This window comes from Dendrobates tinctorius, unplaced genomic scaffold (assembly GCF_039654945.1).
Source record: "Dendrobates tinctorius isolate UK_male_01 unplaced genomic scaffold, ASM3965494v1 ptg000093l, whole genome shotgun sequence".
Lineage (NCBI taxonomy): Eukaryota > Metazoa > Chordata > Amphibia > Anura > Dendrobatidae > Dendrobates > Dendrobates tinctorius.
In genome coordinates, this window is record NW_027361761.1 from 18,741,164 (window position 1) to 18,761,338 (window position 20,175).

At 45.0% G+C, this 20,175-nt stretch overlaps 1 protein-coding gene across 1 annotated transcript in view; it reads right to left on the reverse strand.

Moving 5' to 3' along the window:
* LOC141098593 (cytochrome P450 2C5-like) overlaps window positions 1–20,175 on the reverse strand; it is a 164,327-nt gene that overhangs the window by 55,164 nt on the left and 88,988 nt on the right. The window contains exons 5-7 of the mRNA XM_073586511.1: window positions 17,491–17,651; window positions 13,309–13,485; window positions 1,888–2,029 (exon numbers count right to left, since the gene is read on the reverse strand). Coding sequence (XP_073442612.1) covers window positions 1,888–2,029; window positions 13,309–13,485; window positions 17,491–17,651 — 480 coding nt within the window. The remainder of the gene's footprint in view (window positions 1–1,887; window positions 2,030–13,308; window positions 13,486–17,490; window positions 17,652–20,175) is intronic.

Sequence of the window (20,175 nt, forward strand, 5' to 3'; positions counted from 1 at the left end):
CAGGGTGGAGACAATCAGGAACTCAGGGTGGAGACAATAAGAAACACTGGTACAAGTGTTTGGGTTAGCATGGAACTGTCCTGCAAGCTGAATAGCTCAGAGGGAAGAGCTGCCGCCTGGTGCGCAAAAGCTACTGGGTTCCAGTCCTAACATAGGGACACAGAGGAGATGTCAACCAGTTTAACTGGATAGATATTCTGTAGTATGGAGGAAGGATTCAGCAGCAGGTAAGAAGACTGAAGAGCTGTCATCAGCCTTGGTGGAGATTTACCAGCAGAGAGTAAGGATACAGAGGAGCTTTCAAACATGACATGGTGCTCAAAGGTTGAAATCCAATTAAAGGTTCATTCCCATAATAACAAGTTATCGCCTATCCACAGCATAGAGTATACAAAGCTTATTTCTAAGGATCTGACCTTTGGGACCCCAGTTATCATGAGAATGGGACTCTAGATCTAGAGAATTGTGCTCTACAGCCCTGAATGTAGCAAAGGTGTGCATGCTCACATATTGTTCCTTTCATTATTTATAGGACTGCCCGAAAAGCTGAGTACAGTGCTCTGCTATTTCCAGCAGTCCAATAGACAATGAATGGAATAGAGCATGATCATGTGCACCTCCATTACAATCCAAATGCAGCTGCAAAATTCCATTCTCTGCACTACTGAGGAAACCAGTGGTTGGACCCTCAGCAATCAAGAAGGTATGCTCTATCCTGTGAACAGGACAAAACTTTTTATTTTAGAAACCTTTCAATAATATTAAACAAGCTTGGCTCATGCAAAATTTTCGCACATTGGTCGTCGGGGGCGCAGGCAGTTTCAGAAAAAGCAGGTTGGTCAAATGTAAATGTATTTCATGAGATAATGAACACAGACAGGTATTTATCTATGGAGATTGGTAATACAATAACTTGGTTTGATAAGTAGAGACCAAAAAATGTCTTCTGGTTGAGGTGGCACCTGCAGGTCATTGTGTCTTTCTGCAGGTTTTTGAAAATGAATGTTTAAACTGTATTTAGTGATCAAATTGTGAATGTGTGGTTAGTTTGGCTCTTTTCTTGCTGAAGGGAGCAAGTTTACCTTTCAAATGGTGTATCATTTGTGTATGTGGAACGAAGTAATCACCAAAAAAGCAGTGCAGCTAAACAAATGTGTTTGCATATGTGACTCACCTGCAGTGAAGTGTGCAATCCTCCAATGTGCCTGAAATAGGCTGGGCAAGCACTTGAGCAAGCTGGAAAGACCCCAAGGCAAATGTTTGGATTTGTTTGTGATGTCTGTAAGCAACCTTGTGGTAGTGTGCTTTGGAGTAGTGTGCTTTGGGGTAGTGTGCTGCCACCTGCAGGTAGTTTGACCTTTCAAATGGTGTATCATTTGTTTGTGTGGGTTGAACATGAACGGAGCAAGTGTGCAAATCAATAGGCAGTGCATGTTTACAAATGTGTTTGCATATGTGTCTCACCTGCAGTGAAGTGTGCAATCCTCCAATTTGGCTAAAATAGGCTGGGCGCAAGCAGTTCGGCAAGCTGGAAAGCCCCCAAGGCAAATGTTTGGATTTGTTTGTGATGTCTGTAAGCAGCTTTGTGGTAGTGTGCTTTGGGATACTGTGGTGCCACCTGCAGGTCATTTTTCCCAACTGCAGGTTTATGAAAATTAATGTTCAAACTGTATTTTGTGATCAAATCGTGGATGTGAAGTTTGTTTGGCTATTTTCTTGCTGAAGGGGGCAAGTTTACCTTTCAAATGGTGTATCTTTTGTGTGTGTGTGGATGCAGTATGAACGGAGATACAAAGTAATCACCGAAAAACAGTGTTTAGAAATAATAAAATAGATTTAACATACTTGTATATTTTTTTACAGCAATGTATTGTGACATCTCCTTACTTTGAATTTCAGGATATTTCATCATCAATAGAAGGGCCCATCGCAGAGTGGCAGCAGATGTCTCTATTCCAGCAGAGAGTAAGTCCGAAACAAGAGTTTTTAGGCTCTCATCATGAAAATATAACTCAGAATCTGGTTTCTCCTGAAAGGAACAAAATATGAAATACTGTTTATCAAGGAACATTACATACAGATAGGAAAGATAAAGAATACTGGATCAAAGTAGGATAATGTAGGTTCCAATGTTTTGCCCCTTGGTAATAAAGATACAAATTTTCCCATAAATTACAAACTGCTGATCCAGGGAACGCCCCGTTGCTAGCGGGACTCCAGCAGGAGCTCGCGCAGCAGCGTGACGCCCTGTTCCACATTCTGAGCTACATGGCATCCGTGGACGACCGACTCCTGTCCCTGCAGTCCTCTGCTGCCGCTTCAGCCCTATCTCGGGACCCCGTATCCCACCCGCCACTGCGCTTGGGGAAACCTCCCACGTTTAGTGGCGACCCCAAGTTGTGTCGGGGGTTTCTAAACCAGTGCCGGTTATACTTTGAGCTCCTGCCTCAGCAATATCCCTCTGATTGAGCCAAAGTAGCTTTTGTTGTGTCCCATCTTGAGGGGGAGGCCTTGGCTTGGGTAAATCCCCTGTGGGAGAGAGATGACCCGGTGGTATTAAGTATACAAAACTTCCTAGATACTTTCCGCAGGGTATTTGATGAGCCTGGACGTGTGACTTCCACCACTGAGGCTCTTTTCAATCTTCGACAGGGTTCCCTCACTGTAGGACAGTATGCTATCCGCTTCCGGACACTGTCCTCTGAATTGGGATGGAATAATGAGGCCTTGGTCAGGGCCTTTTGGAGGGGACTCTCCGGTAAAATAAAAAATGAGCTTGCCGGCCGAGACACTCCTACCACCCTGGAAGATCTTATATCCCTAGCCACCCGTATAGATTTACAGTTTCAGGAACGCTCCTGGGAGTCAGTTAGGGAGAAAAGATCTTTTAGGCTATACCAAGCGCCCATTCTCTCCGGCGTCTTATAGTAATTCCACTCCCGAGCCCATGCAAGTGGACCGAGTAAAGTTATCAGAGCAAGAACGCAGGGAGAGAAGGACGCAGGGGCTATGCCTTTATTGCGGCGGGGCCAATCATTTTGTGCATACTTGCCCAGTGCGGCCAGGAAACGCCTCTGCCTAGGCCAGGTAAGAGAGGCCTTCCTAGGTAACACCGATTCCTCTCTGCCCCTTACCATTTCGGCTTTAATTGTTTCAGGTCGGGAGCTCAGGTCTGTGGAGGCGTATGTGGACTCGGGTGCGGCTGGTAACTTCATCCGGCTGAAAGAAGTAGACCAGTTTTGGATTCCGGTGGTTACGCTAGAGAATCCACGCACCATCGCCTCCGTAGATGGTAAACCGCTACCAGAACCTATCACCATGGTCACTGTCGAGGTGGAGATACAAGTGGGAGCTCTTCACCGAGAAAGGATCGCCTTTTATGTTTTGCCCAGTTTATCCCACGCTGTGCTTCTCGGCTTACCTTGGCTTCGCCTACACGAGCCTGTTTTGGACTGGCGTTCTGGGGAGATCCTCCACTGGGGACACTTCTGCCACGAACATTGTCTGTTGCCGGTATCTCGCCCTGGTCCGCAGCCAGCTCCTAACGATTTTTCTGGGCTTCCTACGGCCTACCACTTGTATGCCGATGTCTTCAGTAAAAAAGAGGCTGAGACCCTGCAGCCACATCGCTCATGCGACTGCCCAATTGAGCTGATTCCTGGAGCAGTTCCTCCCAGGGGAAGAACTTACCCTCTGTCTCCGGCAGAAACCGCGGCCATGTCCGAATACATCCAGGAAAACTTGGCTCGGGGTTTTATTCAGAAGTCATCCTCCCCTGCTGGAGCAGGGTTCTTTTTTGTACGGAAGAAAGACGGATCCCTTCGGCCATGTATTGACTACCAAGGCCTGAACAGTATCACCATCAAAAATAGGTATCCCCTTCCACTGATCCCTGAACTCTTTGACCGCCTGAGAGGGGCCCGGATCTTTACCAAATTGGATCTGCGGGGAGCCTATAACTTGATCCGAATCCGTACTGGGGATGAGTGGAAGACGGCCTTCAATACTCGGGACGGCCATTACGAGCATTTGGTTATGCCTTTTGGTCTCTGCAATGCTCCGGCGGTTTTCCAAGAGTTCGTGAATGAGATCTTCCGAGACCTACTCTACTCATGTGTCGTCGTGTATCTAGATGACATTCTCATCTTTTCGTCTGACCTATCCACCCACAGGAGGAGTGTTCGGCTGGTTCTGCAACGTTTACGGGAAAACCGACTCTACGCTAAACTAGAGAAATATCTGTTCGAGCAAACCTCATTGCCCTTCCTAGGGTATATCATCACTGACTCCAGAATGAAGATGGACCCCGAAAAATTGTCTGCTGTGCTCAACTGGCCACGTCCGGTCGGAATAAAGGCCATCCAACAGTTCCTAGGTTTTGCAAACTATTACAGGCAGTTCGTTCCCTACTTCTCTTCAGTGACCAAGCCCATCTCCGCTTTGACCCGGAAAGGGTCCAAACCAAATGTCTGGACTCCGGAGGCTGAAGAGGCCTTCCTTGCCTTGAAACGGTCCTTTGCTACCGCCCCGATTTTACACCGGACGTTAGTTAATAGGCCCTTCATCCTAGAGGTGGATGCGTCCTCTACTGGGGCAGGAGCGGTCCTTTCCCAGCGGACATCTTCTGGTCAATTGGTGCCTTGTGGGTTCTTCTCAAAATCATTCTCCCCCGCAGAATACAACTATTCAATTGGAGATCGGGAGTTACTGGCCATTAAGATGGCTTTGGAGGAGTGGCGGTATCTTCTGGAAGGGGCAGTCCATCCATTCATAATCTTCACGGACCACAAGAATTTGGCATATCTTCAGTCGGCACAAAGGCTCAACTCCAGGCAAGCCAGGTAGTCACTATATTTCTCCTGGTTTGATTTCAAACTCCATTTTCGACCTGGGAACAGAAACATCAAGGCAGATGCCCTATCCAGGTCCTTGCAGTCACCTGAGATGGAGGAGGTTTCTTCTCACATCATTGAGCCTGCCTAAGTTATCTCCGTGGCACCCGTGACACTCTCCCCCACAGTGGCGGATTAAGTGGACTATGGGCCCGGGGCTGTTCATAAAACCTGGGCCCCTGTACCCCCCTTCCCACCTGAGTGCTATGGTCCCTGTGCGGGAATTGACAGCCGTACGGACCGCAGCACTTGGTTTGCTGCGGGTCCATACGGAAAACTCGCCACCATTCCACCACGTGTGGACATGGCCTAAAAAGACGTTGCACATAAGCTGTAGGCCTACGGCCAATACGCACAAAATCGCCCAATGTGATCCTGGCCATAGGGGATCCACTTTAATGTCCCCACTTTAATTTTAATGTCCCCACTTTAATTTGAAGTCCCCTTACTTCATCCATTGCAGTCCCCTATCACCCACTCACTTCATCTGCAGTGCCGCTTCATCATTTGCAGCCCCTTATCCCCCCTTCCATTTTATCATGTGCAGTCCCCTTCCCCCCCAACTTCATGTGCAGCCCCACTCCCCCATCATCATGTGCAGTTAATTTTACCCCCACATCATGTGCAGTCCCCCTTACCCCCACTTCATGTGCAGTGCCCCTTACCCCCAATTCATCATGTGCAGTCCCCCTTACCCCCAATTCATCATGTGCAGTCCACCTTACCCCCAATTCATCATGTGCAGTCCCTCTTACCCCCAATTCATCATGTTCAGTCCCACTTACCCCTTAATTTATCATGTGCAGTTCCCCTTACCCCCAATTCATCATGTGCAGTCCCTCTTACCCCCAATTCATCATGTTCAGTCCCACTTACCCCTTAATTCATCATGTGCAGTTCCCCTTACCCCCAATTCATCATGTGCAGTCCCACTTACCCCTTAATTCATCATGTGCAGTCCCACTTACCCCTTAATTCATCATGTGCAGTCCCATTTACCCCTTAATTCATCATGTGCAGTCCCACTTACCCCTTAATTCATCATGTGCAGTCCCCCTTATCCCCCACTTCATCATGTGCAGCCCCACTTATCCCCCACTTCATCATGTGCAGCCCCACTCACCCCCCTTCATGATATGCAGCCCCACTCACCCCCCGTCATCATATACAGCCCCCACTCACCCCCCGTCATCATATACAGCCCCCAGTCACCCCCCCTTCATCATATACAGCCCCCAGTCACCCCCCTTCATCATATACAGCCCCCAGTCACCCCCCCTTCATCATATACAGCCCCCAGTCACCCCCCTTCATCATATACAGCCCCCAGTCACCCCCCCTTCATCATATACAGCCCCCAGTCACCCCCCCTTCATCATATACAGCCCCCAGTCACCCCCCCTTCATCATATACAGCCCCCAGTCACCCCCCCTTCATCATATACAGCCCCCAGTCACCCCCCTTCATCATATACAGCCCCCAGTCACCCCCCCTTCATCATATACAGGCCCCAGTCACCCCCCCTTCATCATATACAGCCCCCAGTCACCCCCCTTCATCATATACAGCCCCCAGTCACCCTCCCTTCATCATATACAGCCCCCAGTCTCCCCCCTTCATCATATACAGCCCCCAGTCACCCCCCTTCATCATATACAGGCCCCAGTCACCCCCCCTTCATCATATACAGGCCCCAGTCACCCCCTTCATCATATACAGCCACCAGTCACCCCCCTTCATCATATACAGCCCCCAGTCACCCCCCTTCATCATATACAGCCCCCAGTCACCCCCCCTTCATCATATACAGGCCCCAGTCACCCCCTTCATCATATACAGGCCCCAGTCACCCCCCCTTCATCATATACAGGCCCCAGTCACCCCCCCTTCATCATATACAGGCCCCAGTCACCCCCCCTTCATCATATACAGGCCCCAGTCACCCCCCCTTCATTGTGTACAGCCCCCACTCACCCCCTCCCCCATTTAATTCATTTTATAAATAAAAAAAAATAAAAAAAGTTCCCCATACTTACCTCACAGCCGGCTCGCTCCCCAGCAGCGCCTCTGCTTTCAGCATCCTCCGGGACATGTCGGCGCGTGCACGATGACATCATCGCGCACGCCCGACATCTGACCCGGAAGTACAGCCGGAGGGAGCCGGAGCTGAGCAGCCGTCAAGGTGACGGCGTGCACAGCTCCCGGCCCCTCATAGAATGTGACGCGGGCGGCTGTCTGCTGCCGGCGGCGTCACAGCACAGGGCACGGCCGGCCCTGTACAGGTGCTGGGGGAGCGGTCCGGGGGGCATTTGCCTCTCTGCCACCCGGCCCAGCCCGCCCCTGCCCCTGGGCCCCCAAAAAACCTTGGGCCCGGGGCGACCGCCCCATCCGCCCCTATTAAGATCCGCCATTGCTCCCCCATTCCGCCGGGCAAGACCTTCGTCCCACAGAATAAGAGGTCGGAAGTTCTAGACTGGGGGCATTCCTCCAAGGATGCGGGCCACGTCGGGGTCAAGAAAACCATCAGCCTTGTCTCTCGCTACTATTGGTGGCCTTCTCTTCTCCAAGATGTGACAGATTTTGTAGCTTCCTTGTGCTCTGAACAAAGTACCTAGAAGTTTGCCGGCTGGCCTGCTTCACCCTCTGCCTCCTCCTGAGGCCCCTGGGCGACAGATTGGTATGGACTTCATTACCGATCTACCTCGCTCTTCCGGGTATACTACCATCCTAGTAGAGGTCGACTGCTTCTCCAAAATAGCCCATTTTATCCCGCTGCCCGGATTACCCACCGCACCTGAATTGGCCAAGGTCTTTATCGACCAGATCTTCAGGCTTCATGGGCTTCCTCAATGAACTGTCTCCGATCGAGGAGTTCAATTCACCTCCTGATTCTGGAGGGTGCTCAGCAAACTCATGGGTATATCTCTGGACTACTCCTCTGCCTATCACCCTCAGTCCAATGGACAAGTGGAACGGATTAACCAGGTACTGGCAGCCTACCTGCGTCACTTTTCCAACGCCCATCAAGACAACTGGGCGTCTCTCCTGCCATGGGCAGAGTTCGCCCATAACAACCATCCTAATGAGTCCACTACTAAAACACCCTTCTTTGTGGTTTTTGGCCAGAACCCGGGTGTTCCGCTACCTCTCTCCTCGCCTTCTGGTGTTCCCACAGCAGATGCGCTTTTTTCGCAAGGCTGGAGAGAGACTAGAGAAGCACTTGAAAAATCAAGTATCCAGATTAAGAGACATGCTGACAAGAGACGCAGGGACCTTCCGCCATACCAACCTGGCGACAAAGTCTGGCTGTCAACCAAGCATATTCGCCTAAAGATGCCCTCTTACAAACTGGGTCCACTGTACATCGGTCCATTCGAGATTCTGGGATGCATTAACGACGTGGCTTATAAATTGAGGTTGCCAGCTTCACTCCGGGTCCCTAACGCCTTCCATGTCTCCCTCCTTAAACCTGTTGTTCTTAATCGGTATCGTCCTGTACCACCTCTTTCCCCTCAACCAGTAGGGGCCGATAACATCTTCGAGGTAAGGGATATCTTAGCCATGAAAAGAGTTCGGGGGCGAACCCTCTTCCTTATCGATTGAAAGGGTTTTGGTCCTGAGGAGAGGTCTTGGGAACCCAGGGAGAATGTTAATGCTCCTCTTCTTTTAAAAAAGTTTTTTTCCAACCTCAGGTGGGGGAGACGTAAAGGGGGGTACTGTCACGGCTGCGGCAGTAGCCACCGCCGTTCCAGCAGCGGCAGGATCCGCCGCTGCCGATACTCACCCATCCTTGCCTCGCCGCACTATGGCTGCCTCCTCCTCATTCCCGTCCCCCCGGCACCTGCGGGCCATGTGCGCTCGCTCTAGGGCGCGGGTGCGCGCTCTGCGGGTTCCTTAACCCTGCAGCGCCTGCCCAGAGCTCTGGCCACCAATCAGACCGCTGTACGTGCTATATCAGGCGTCTCCAAGATGGAGGAGACGCCTGATTATCGTGTGCCTTTCCTGCGGTATTCTGGCCAAGTTGTAGGGACTCTCCCTGCAACTCTACCTCTGTCCTGTACTCCGTACCTCAGCCCTGTACTCCGTGCCACAGGCCCTGTACTCCGTACCTCAGTCCTGTACTCTGAACCTCTGTCCTGTACTCCGTGCCTCGGTTCTCCGTACCTCAGTCCTGTACTCTGTACCTCAGTCCTGTATTCCGTACCTCAGTCCTGTATTCCGTACCTCAGGTCCTGTACTCCGTACCTCAGTTCTGTATTCTGTACCTTAGTCTTGTACTCCATACCTCCGTCCTGTATTCTGTACCTCCGTCCTGTACTCCGTGCCTCGGTCCGGGACTCCATTCTCTGTCCGGTACCCTGCATTCAGTCCAACACTCCGCCAGCTCCTCTCTTGTCCCTTGAGCCGCCCCTCTTGGTTCTAGCAGCCGCGGTATCTGTCTTCCGAGGGTTTGCCCCTAACGGTCCCTGTATAGGGGTCGGCACCACCTGGCGCGCTCGCCCCCAGGAGCTCCAGTGCCGCGATCCAGAGGGTCCACTCTCGGACGTTACCTTGCCGGTTGTCATACACCTAGTTAGTGGAAGGCAATATCTTTACCATTTCTTATTACTTGGGCATAACTTTGGAATGGAAGAGCATAGAAGAAAAAGAAAAACGGTTCAAGAATTAGTAGAGTGGCACCAATTGTAAGAAGCATTTAGTTTAAGTAAAAAAAATCCAATGAAAAGTCTCTTTTAGGCTAGTTTCACAATAGCATTAGGAGGCGCAGCGCCGCTGCTAAGGTCCGCCCCCGGCCACGCCCCCTCCGGTCATCTCCTCCTCTGATCGTATGACGCTGCATGCGATCAGCGTACCCTATATTTAGCGTTGGGTACGCTGGTCGTGCGCTGGCATGATTTTGCCGGCGCTTGCACCATTTTGGTGCTGCGTCGAGCACGCAAAAATGCAACACAGTGCGTTTTTGTGCGCTCGGCGCAGCGCCAAAAGGTGGCAAGCGCCGGCAAAACCATGCCAGTGCATGACCAGCGTACCTAACGCTAGCCATGCAACGTCATGCGATCAGAGGAGGAGATGACCGGAGTGGGCACGGCAGGGGCCGGAGCTTAGTGGTGGTCCTGCGCTGCGCCTCCGAACACTAGTGTGAAACTAGCCTTACTATGCAAAATTGTGCTGAGAAAAAATCCCAATAAACCTTTATGTCTGTCGTAGATTTGTTTAGCTGATTCTGAGTGTCTAACAGTCCATGGTGTTTGAATCCAGTATCTCAATCTGGCTTAAAGCACCACTCCAGCATTGTCAAATAGACAAAGCAGCAAATCACAATGAGGTGATTATTATGGGGGACTTCAACTACCCCGACATAGACTGGGAAACTGAAACCTGCGTATCTCAGAAAAGAAACCAATTTCTGTCAGTGACCAAGGATAATTATCGGTCACAACTTGTGCAGGGCCCAACTAGAGGGACAGCCCTTCTGGACTTAATTTTAAGCAACAGGCCAAATAGAATAACAGAAGTCCAAGTCGATGGGCACCTAGGGAACAGTGACCACAATATAATACAATTCCGCTTGTCCTTCAGTAAGGTGCCCTGGAAGGGGGTTACGAAAACAATGAGTTTCAGGAAAGCAAAGTTTGATCAGCTTAGAGAGGACCTTCGCCGAATTGATTGGGACAATGTCCTCAAAAATAGGAGCACAGAAAATAAATGGGAAATATTTAAATCAGTTTTACACACCCACTGTGAGCTAGCCATACCGTACAGAAATAAAAGGGCTAGGAACAGGAGAACACCAATGTGGCTAAATAAGGATGTAGAAAGGGCAATAAATAACAAGAACAAGGCATTTAAGAAGCTAAAACAAGAAGGCAATAAAGAAGCATTAAAAAGTTATAGAGAAAAAAATTAAATGTGTTAAAAAACAAATACATTTAGCAAAAGTGGAAACTGAGAGACTCATTGCTAAGGAAAGTAAAACAAACGCCAAACTATTCTTTAATTATATAAACAGTAAAATGATTCAAATTGATGGTGTTGGCCCTTTAAAGAACAATGAGGGTGAAATCATAGAGAGCGATGTGGGAAAAGCAAATGTTTTAAATACTTTTTTCTCAACAGTGTTCACACAGGAAAAGGATTTGCCAGGGGAAATGCAGAGTGATAATGTAAACTCCCCATTAAGTATTACCTGCCTAACCCAGGAAGAAGTGCAGTAAGATTAAATAGTAATAGTAAGATTAAAATTGACAAATCACCTGGCCCTGATGGCATTCACCCTCGGGTATTAAGGGAGTTAAGTAATGTGATAGACAGGCCTCTATTCCTTATATTTAAAGACTCTATAGAAACAGGGTCTGTTCCTTTTGATTGGTGACTAGCAAATGTGGTACCAATATTCAAAAAGGGTTGTAAAAGGGAACCTGGAAACTATAGGCCGGTAAGCTTAACATCTGTTGTGGGTAAAATTTTTGAATGGTTTCTTAGGGATACCATTATGGAATATCTCAATGTTAATATATGTTTAACGCCATATCAACATGGATTTATGAAGGATCGCTCCTGTCAAAATAACCTGATCAGCTTCTATGAGGATGTAAGCTCTCAAATGGACCAAGGAGAATCATTGGATGTCATTTATCTCGACTTCTCTAAAAGCATTTGACACTGTCCCACATAAAAGATTGGTAAGTAAGATGAGAAAGCTTGGGCTAGGGGAAAATGTGTGTAGCTGGGTAGGTAGCTGGCTTAGTGATAGAAAACAAAGAGTGGTTATTAATGGTGCATACTCAGATTGGGCCAGGGTTTCTAGTGGGGTACCACAGGGTTCTGTATTGGGCCCTCTACTATTTAATATATTTATTAATGATCTAGTTGATGGCTTACACAGTAAAATATCAGTATTTGCAGATGATACAAAACTATGTAAGGTAGTTAACACAAAGGAGGACAGTTTGCAACTACAGACAGATTTGAGTAAATTGGAGAATTGGGCTGAAAAATGGCAAATGAGGTTTAACACAGATAAGTGTAAGGTTATGCACATGGGAAGGAGAAACAGATGCTACAATTACTTACTAAATGGGAAACTGCTGGGGAAATCAGACATGGAAAAAGACTTGGGCATCTTAGTCAATAAGAAGCTAAATTGGAGTGCCCAGTGTCAGGCAGCTGCCACCAAAGCAAATAGGGTCATGGGATGCATTAGAAAAGGTCTGGGGACACGAGATGAAAACATAATTCTCCCTCTGTACAAATCACTCGTCAGACCACACTTGGAGTATTGTGTGCAATTTTGGACGCCGGTGCTCAAGAAAGACATTACTGAACTTGAAAGGGTTCAAAGGCGGGCTACTAAAATGATAAATGGAGTTGGTTCACTACAATACCCAGAAAGGTTATCAAAATTAGGTCTATTTACTCTAGAAAAGAGAAGACTTAGGGGAGACTTAATATATATGTACAAGTATATCAGAGGGCAATACAGAGATCTCTCCAATGAACTGTTTGTACCAAGGACTGTGACAAGAACAAGGGGGCATTCTCTTCGTTTGGAGGAAAGACAATTTCTGCACCAGCATAGAAGAGGGTTCTTCACGGTAAGAGCAGTGAGGCTCTGTAATTCTCTTCCTGAGGAAGGGGTGGTGGCCAACTCACTGAATGAATTTAAGAAAGGAATGGATGCTTTTCTTGTGAGTAACAGTATAGAAGGTTATGAATAACAGAATATTATAGGTAGATGGTTGACCCAGCTTAGGGGAAGGAATTTTTTTCCCTATGGAGAAAATTGGCTTCTACTCAGTGGGTTTTTTGCCTTCCTCAGGATCAACAATGCAGAACAGCTGCACTAAAAATAGGCTGAACTAGATGGACATAAGGTCTTCCTTCAGCCTTCAAAACTATGTTACTATGTTACTATGTATTTATTGCACCACTGGAATGGTGCTTTAAATGTAATTCCCCTGGCTCCTGTCTCATATTCACCTGCCGCCGCCTTGATCCTTTTCCGGCGTCGATCTGGTTGTTCTTCGGCAAAAAGTGATTTGCCTGCAGCTCCAGTGTTTCATGAAACGAGCCGCAAGTCACTTTTCAATGCATCGAATTCTGGCTCTCATAGACTTGCATTGAACTCTTTATACCTCTGAGCAGTCAGAAGCTACTGTCACAAGATGGCACTGCGGGGCCAGAGTGGCGCTGGTAAAAGATGAAGCTGTCAGGTGAATATAAGAATAGGGGCGTGGGGCTTACATTTAAAGCGCCACTCCAACGCTGAAAAAATGGTGCTTTAAGTTTGCTATATTATGGAAGTTTGTTACTCAGTAAATTCGGAACCCTCCCCGGCTGCTTGCTCAGAAAAATTCCCCCTCTCCATTCCTACCAGGCAACTACTATTACCACATATCTATCTTATTACTTTACCTCTTTTTGTTTGACCAGAAAGTAATCTATAAAAGTTCTTGGGTTATTGACATCGAGTTGATTCCTTAGTTTCGTCAACATGTCTCCAATTATGGAGCGTAACTCATCAGTGGTTTTTAGGGTGGTTTTGTGACCTCCTGGAAGCCAGCGCAACAGGGATGGATATGCATTGTACAACTGTGGAGGAAAATATAAATGAAGCCATTACATATACAGCGCTAAGCAAAAATGAGTACACCTAAACAGATTTGTCAGGACACCTTTCGCTTCGTTTCAGAATCAACATTTTCTACAGAGGGCAAAATCCTTCAAAATTTGGGACATTGATGTCAAACAAGATTTGTTATTTTGCACACTCAAAAATAGTGATTTTCCTAACAAATGAATTCAAGACCATGTTGCAAAAAATGAGTACACCCCAATGTACAACTACAAAATTCTAATTAACAAGAATTGAGCCACAGGTAAGTCTAATTTTATTAACGGTTAACGGGTTATCCAGGACTATATTATTTTTTTTACTATGGGCCTAACAACTAACAGGCAGGTAGTATACCAGCACCAATTTATGCCAGCAGAGAGCGGTCACAGACTGCTCCTTCCGGTGTTTCTGCATTTCCCCTGACATCACATCAACAGAGCTGCTACTTCTCTTCTGCTTTGCTCTGTTGATAGGGCGTGACTACCAATGTCATGAAGACTAATAGCCAGCTCCTGCTGTCTAATTGTGGGGAGCCAACTGACAGAGCAGACAGAGCAGCTCGGAATAGGAAGAATTGCTCTGTTGACATGAAGGGGCAAAATTGTCGGCAGGAACGTTCCGTGATCGCTCTGAGTCGGGTACAATAGGCAGGTAGTTAACAACTAGACTGTAGACAAAATCTATGAGGACTGAGCCTGCAGGTTGTGTTTCTCCAATCCTTTGCCCCCTCGTCTTCCTAGCCTACAGCTAAGGATATGCTTAGATATAGTGGTCATGCTGCAGTTTACAGTATTGTGTCATTTACTGCAAATTATAGCAAAAATCACATCAAAATCAAAACATTCTGCACTGATACGTCATCAGAAACATATTTATGGTTTAAAGGGAACCTGTCACATCCAGAAATCCTAATCACCTGTAGACATACGGGAAATTGGCAGGAAAATAGCATTTAAATCCTGTTTAACAGGTTTTACTGGAGAAAATGTAAAAAATGAAGTTTTAGTTCTGGAAATACAGTGTGCAACGACTGATGTTGAATGATCGCTATGTAATAAGGGGCAATTAATCTGAAGAAGATAAACATGTGTCCATGTTTGGTGCACTCTGGTTGGACTTCCTACGGCATTAGGAGGAGTCTCGAGGCCTGAGTGAAGCCTTGTGCATGGCCATATATACTGTATTCTAATCAGAGGTGTAGCTACAGGTTCAGCTCAGGATGGGGGGGGCAAAAATCTGAGTGAGCTCCAAACCGGTAACCCTGATTACAGCTATGGTGTGGGTATAGGGGAACCTCAGGAGATGACCCTGCTGTTACTAAAGATAAATTTCTACACATAGCCCAGGTACTGTATATATCTTTGTACCGTGTTAGCCAGTAGATAGAAAAATATTCAGGATTGAGAGTCCTCAGTGGTTGATACCTTTTAATGGTTAACTGAAAAGATGGTTACAAATTGCAAGCTTTCAAGACTACTCAGGTCTCTTCATAGGGCATATAGACTAATACAAAATCTGAAGAGTCACATATTCATGCACAACACAACAAAGAACTGTCATTATGGGAGAGTGACTAACAGTTGTGTCCATAAATATCGGAACATACAAAAAAATCTCTATTGTCTACAGCCAAGCCATGCCTGATCACAGCACCATGGACCTGAAATTACTTGTATTGAAAGGTAACTTCACATCTCAGAGAGACAGGAGAGTCTGGGAGGATAAACTTATGACAACCTTTGACACTCTCAGTGCTGGAATGAATGTGTCGCATGGATTTATGTCTTTTTAAATCAATTATGGAAATTGCTCTTCAGACCTTGTGAGGGCATCACAACACAGAACCAGACTGCAATCAGAGAACAATAAAACTTTCACTCCTTATCTATGAACTGTTCCAATATTTATGGACACAACTGTTTGTCACTCTTCCACAATGACAGTTCAGTGTTGTGTTGTGTATAAATATGTGATTCTCAAGATTTTGTATTAGTCAATGCCTGACGAAGAGACCTGAGTAATCTCGAAATCTTGCAATGTGTTACCATCTTTTTAGTTAGCCATTAAAAGGTATCAACCACTGAGGACTCTCAATTCCAAATATGTTTACACATAGCCCAACACTGATATTACTGCCATACTCTGACATATAGTGGTAGATACAAGTCCCGGTGACCATATAAGAGACTATAGTACAGTTACAGATAGTGACTTACAGCTGACATTATTTCCGATGGAATCATTCACTTTTTTTTAATCTGGTCCAGACCAACATGACTACTTCTTGCAGTCACGACTCGTCTGCAGGGATTACAATGGAGACATATCTGACTTCTCACATTTCCAGCACCATCCCCATCTATACCAAACCTGCAAACTCTTCATCCGGCTGTCACACCAATGCTGAGCCACAGCTACAGTGCCTCTATTACTGCATCTGCTGAGTGGTTCAAAAACAGCACTCCTCTTAGTGCTCCACATAATAATGCCTGCCACACTGCACCTTACATAGTAATAATACCATTTTTGTGCCTTCTAGTTGGTAAAATTTCCACATAGAAAATATGAATGCCATGTGTAAGCGCCCTAAAAAAAGTGTTCACATTTTGACCCTAGAAAGTAGTAATACCACCTGTGCACTTTTGAAGGTCATAATACTATGAGTGCCCCAATAACAGTAATGATTCTCAAGTATCCACTTCACATCTAATAATGTCCCCTGTGTCCCTCAATGTACAGCTCCCAAATACACAGTTGGACCCCAGCTCTCTTAGACAGAATATAATGTCCCTGCATATCTCCTATATGCAGTATAATGGGCCCAGAACTTCGCTACACACAGTGTAAAGCCCCCACAGTTTCATTATACACAGTGTGATGGGCCCACAGCTCACCTATACATAGTGAGTTAAAAAATAGAAGTCGCGGACGGCACCACTATTACCATATATCAGCTGATGGTATGCGTCTGGCAGCAAGCTGTCATCCAATACTCCTGGGTGCTTGACCTCGCAGTGATCAAATAATTGAATCCATATGAAGAAAAAGGTCGCACTCGACAGGATGAAGTATAGCTCCTTTATTGACACGTAGTTACATGTCAGGTCAGAGTAGAGTGGCAAGAGTGTTCACAAGCTGACAACGGCCGTTTCGCGCTGTTCTAGCGCTTCCACGGGTCCAGCTATACTTCATCCTGTCGAGTGCGACCTTTTTCTTCATATGGATTCACCTATACATAGTATGATGCCCCAACAGTCCCCCTATACACAGAATAAGGGACCTACATCTCCGCTATATACAGTATGATACCCCCACAGCTTCCTTACAAATAGTATGATGTTCCCATTGCTCCCCAAAAACAGTGTATAATGACCCACACAGTAGCCCTTACGCTGTATAATAGCCCTCACAGTTGAACTCGCACTGTATAATGGCCTTTTCATTAGCCCCCAAACTGTATAATTACCGCCACAATAGCTTCAAAACTGTATAATGGCCTCACTTGGTATGAGGGCCTCCACACTATTTTAGGGTTCCCACAGTAACCCTCACACTGTATGAGGGTCCCCTATTGTTTATAATGCCCCCACATCACACCAAAAGTTTTAAAAAAAAACATCATTTACTCACCTAATTCAGCATCCTGATATGTCATAGCGCTGTCACACTCACAGGATATCAGAGTCCCGGTGCAAAGCGGTAACATTATTGCACCACGCTGGCACTCTGACATCCTGTGTGTGCGCCAGCACCTCGGCCAGTGCATCATCTTGCTGTTCTGTAGACTGTCGGCTTAAAGCGACCTGTGATCTACAGAATGGGGAGCAGTAGTGTACATCGATACAGTTAAGGGTGGTGTAGGTCTGGGTGGAGCCCTATGAGTGGAGAACCCTCTGCCCTCTCAGTAGCTTATAGCTGGGTAATAAACACAGTGCATACACAAGAACACTGCAAAAAAGTCAAAATAACAGTGAATTTACCAAGCAAATGGGAGTACCAAGTGATCTAGCAACGTCCATTACTAGGATCAAAAGCCTCTCCAGTTCCGGGTCATCAGAATCAAACCGATATCCAAATAATATAGATACAATGATGTTACAGAAGGCAGTGTTCAATATCATGGCGTTGTCAAAGGGTTCACCTAAAGGAACAGCAAAACGAAAGGGAAAGTAAGGACTGGGAAGCAAAATGTCTGTTTATTACCAAGACTATAGATAGATACAAATTCTAAATAGATTTTAGAACGGTGGATGAAGATGTTAAGACTTAAGAAGTTATATTCATTCTACCAAGGATGTCAGGGTTGTAACTTTCGTAGGATGTGACCATGACCAGATCCAAAAATTTCAGGGGCCCACCAATATCAGCGCTGTTTCAGCTGCATGTGACATCACAGGATGGGGCCAGGCCAAAAGACATTATTACAGGATTGTAAGTAATAAATATTGTAAGGCGCTAGTCTGGAGGGTGGCAGCTGCAAACCGGACAACATCATACAGCTGTAGATAAAAAACATAAACGAATGAATGCAAAATCGGTAATAAGTTCACCGAAAACCTGATCAGCGGATGGTGGGAATTGGTTACCTCTCATCCACTTGATACAGGTGCGGTAAGAATATTCTGTATTAAATGTGGAAGCTCCAATAGATGTTTGTCCTAATTATGAACTTGCAGCAACTCTGGCAATGAAAATCTTCAGGAGCCTTATCATGCTATCCTGGCTTATTTGTAAAGATTATCCCCTTTTATTATATTATTGATCCTCTATACAGTATCTATTGTTATTAAGCTTATTTAAGGGCTTGTTTTAAATTTACCATTTAGGAAGGTTTTTTAGTGCAAACATTATTCATTTATTTTTACAGGATTGGTTGTTGCAACGTGGCACATTATCACTGCATGGGATCTGGATGAAGACAGTATTATAGTAGTTATATTCTTGTACATGGGGGCAGTATTATAGTAGTTATATTCTTGTATATAGGAGCAGTATTATAGTAGTTATATTCTTGTACATAGGAGCAGTATTATAGTGGATAAATTATTGTACATAGGGGGCAGTATTATAGTAGTTACAGTATATTCTTGTACATAAGAGCAGTATTATAGTAGTTACAGTATATTCTTGTACATAGAGGCAGTATTATAGTAGTTATATTCTGGTACATAGGGGCAGTATTATAGTAGTTATATTCTTGTACATAGGGGCAGTTTTATAGTAGTTATATTCTTGTACATAGGGGCAGTATTATAGTAGTTACAGTATATTCTTGTACATAGAGGCAGTATTATAGTAGTTATATTCTGGTACATAGAGGCAGTATTATAGTAGTTATATTCTTGTACATAGGGGCAGTAGTATAGTAGTTATATTCTTGTACATAGGAGCATTATTATAGTGGTTATATTCTTGTACATAGGGGCAGTTTTATAGTAGTTATATTCTTGTACATAGGAGCAGTATTATAGTAGTTATATTCTTGTACATAGGGGAAGTTTTATAGTAGTTATATTCAGGTACATAGGGGCAGTTTTATAGTAGTTATATTCTTGTACATAGGGGCAGTATTATAGTAGTTATATTCTTGTACATAGGGGCAGTATTATAGTAGTTATATTCTTGTACATAGGGGCAGTGTTATAGTAGTTATATTCTTGTACATAGGGGCAGTATTATAGTAGTTATATTCTTGTACATAGGAGCAGTATTATAATAGTTATATTCTTGTACATAGGGGCAGTATTAAAGTAGTTATATTCTTGTACATTGGAGGCAATATTATAGTAGTTATATTCTTGTACATAGGGGCAGTATTATAATAGTTATATTCTTGTACATAGGGGCAGTATTAAAGTAGTTATATTCTTGTACATAGGGGCAGTATTATAGTAGTTATATTCTTGTACATAGGGGCAGTATTATAGTAGCTATATTCTTGTACATAGGGGCAGTATTATAGTAGTTATATTCTTGTACATAGGGGCAGTATTATAGTAGTTATATTCTTGTACATAGGGGCAGTAGTATAGTAGTTATATTCTTGTACATAGGGGCAGTTTTATAGTAGTTATATTCTTGTACATAGGGAGCAGTATTATAGTAGTTATATTCTTGTATATAGGAGCAGTATTATAGTAGTTATATTCTTGTACATAGGGGCAGTATTATAGTAGTTATATTCTTGTACATAGGAGCAGTATAATAGTAGTTATATTCTTGCACATAGGAGCAGTATTATAGTAGTTATATTCTTGTATATAAGGGCAGTATTATAGTAGTTATATTCTTGTACATAGGGGCAGTATTATAGTAATTATATTCTTGTACATAGGAGCAGTATTATAGTTGTTATATTCTTGTATATAGGAGCAGTATTATAGTAGTTATATTCTTGTACATAGGGGCAGTAATATAGTAGTTATATTCTTGTACATAGGAGCAGTATTATAGAAGTTATTTTCTTGCATATAGGGGCAGTATTATAGTAGTTATATTCTTGTACATAGGGGCAGTATTATAGTAGTTATATTCTTGTACATAGGGGCAGTATTATAGTAGTTATATTCTTGTACATAGGAGCAGTATTATAGTAGTTATATTCTTGTACATAAGAGCAGTATTATAGTAGTTATATTCTTGTACATAGAGGCAGTATTATAGTA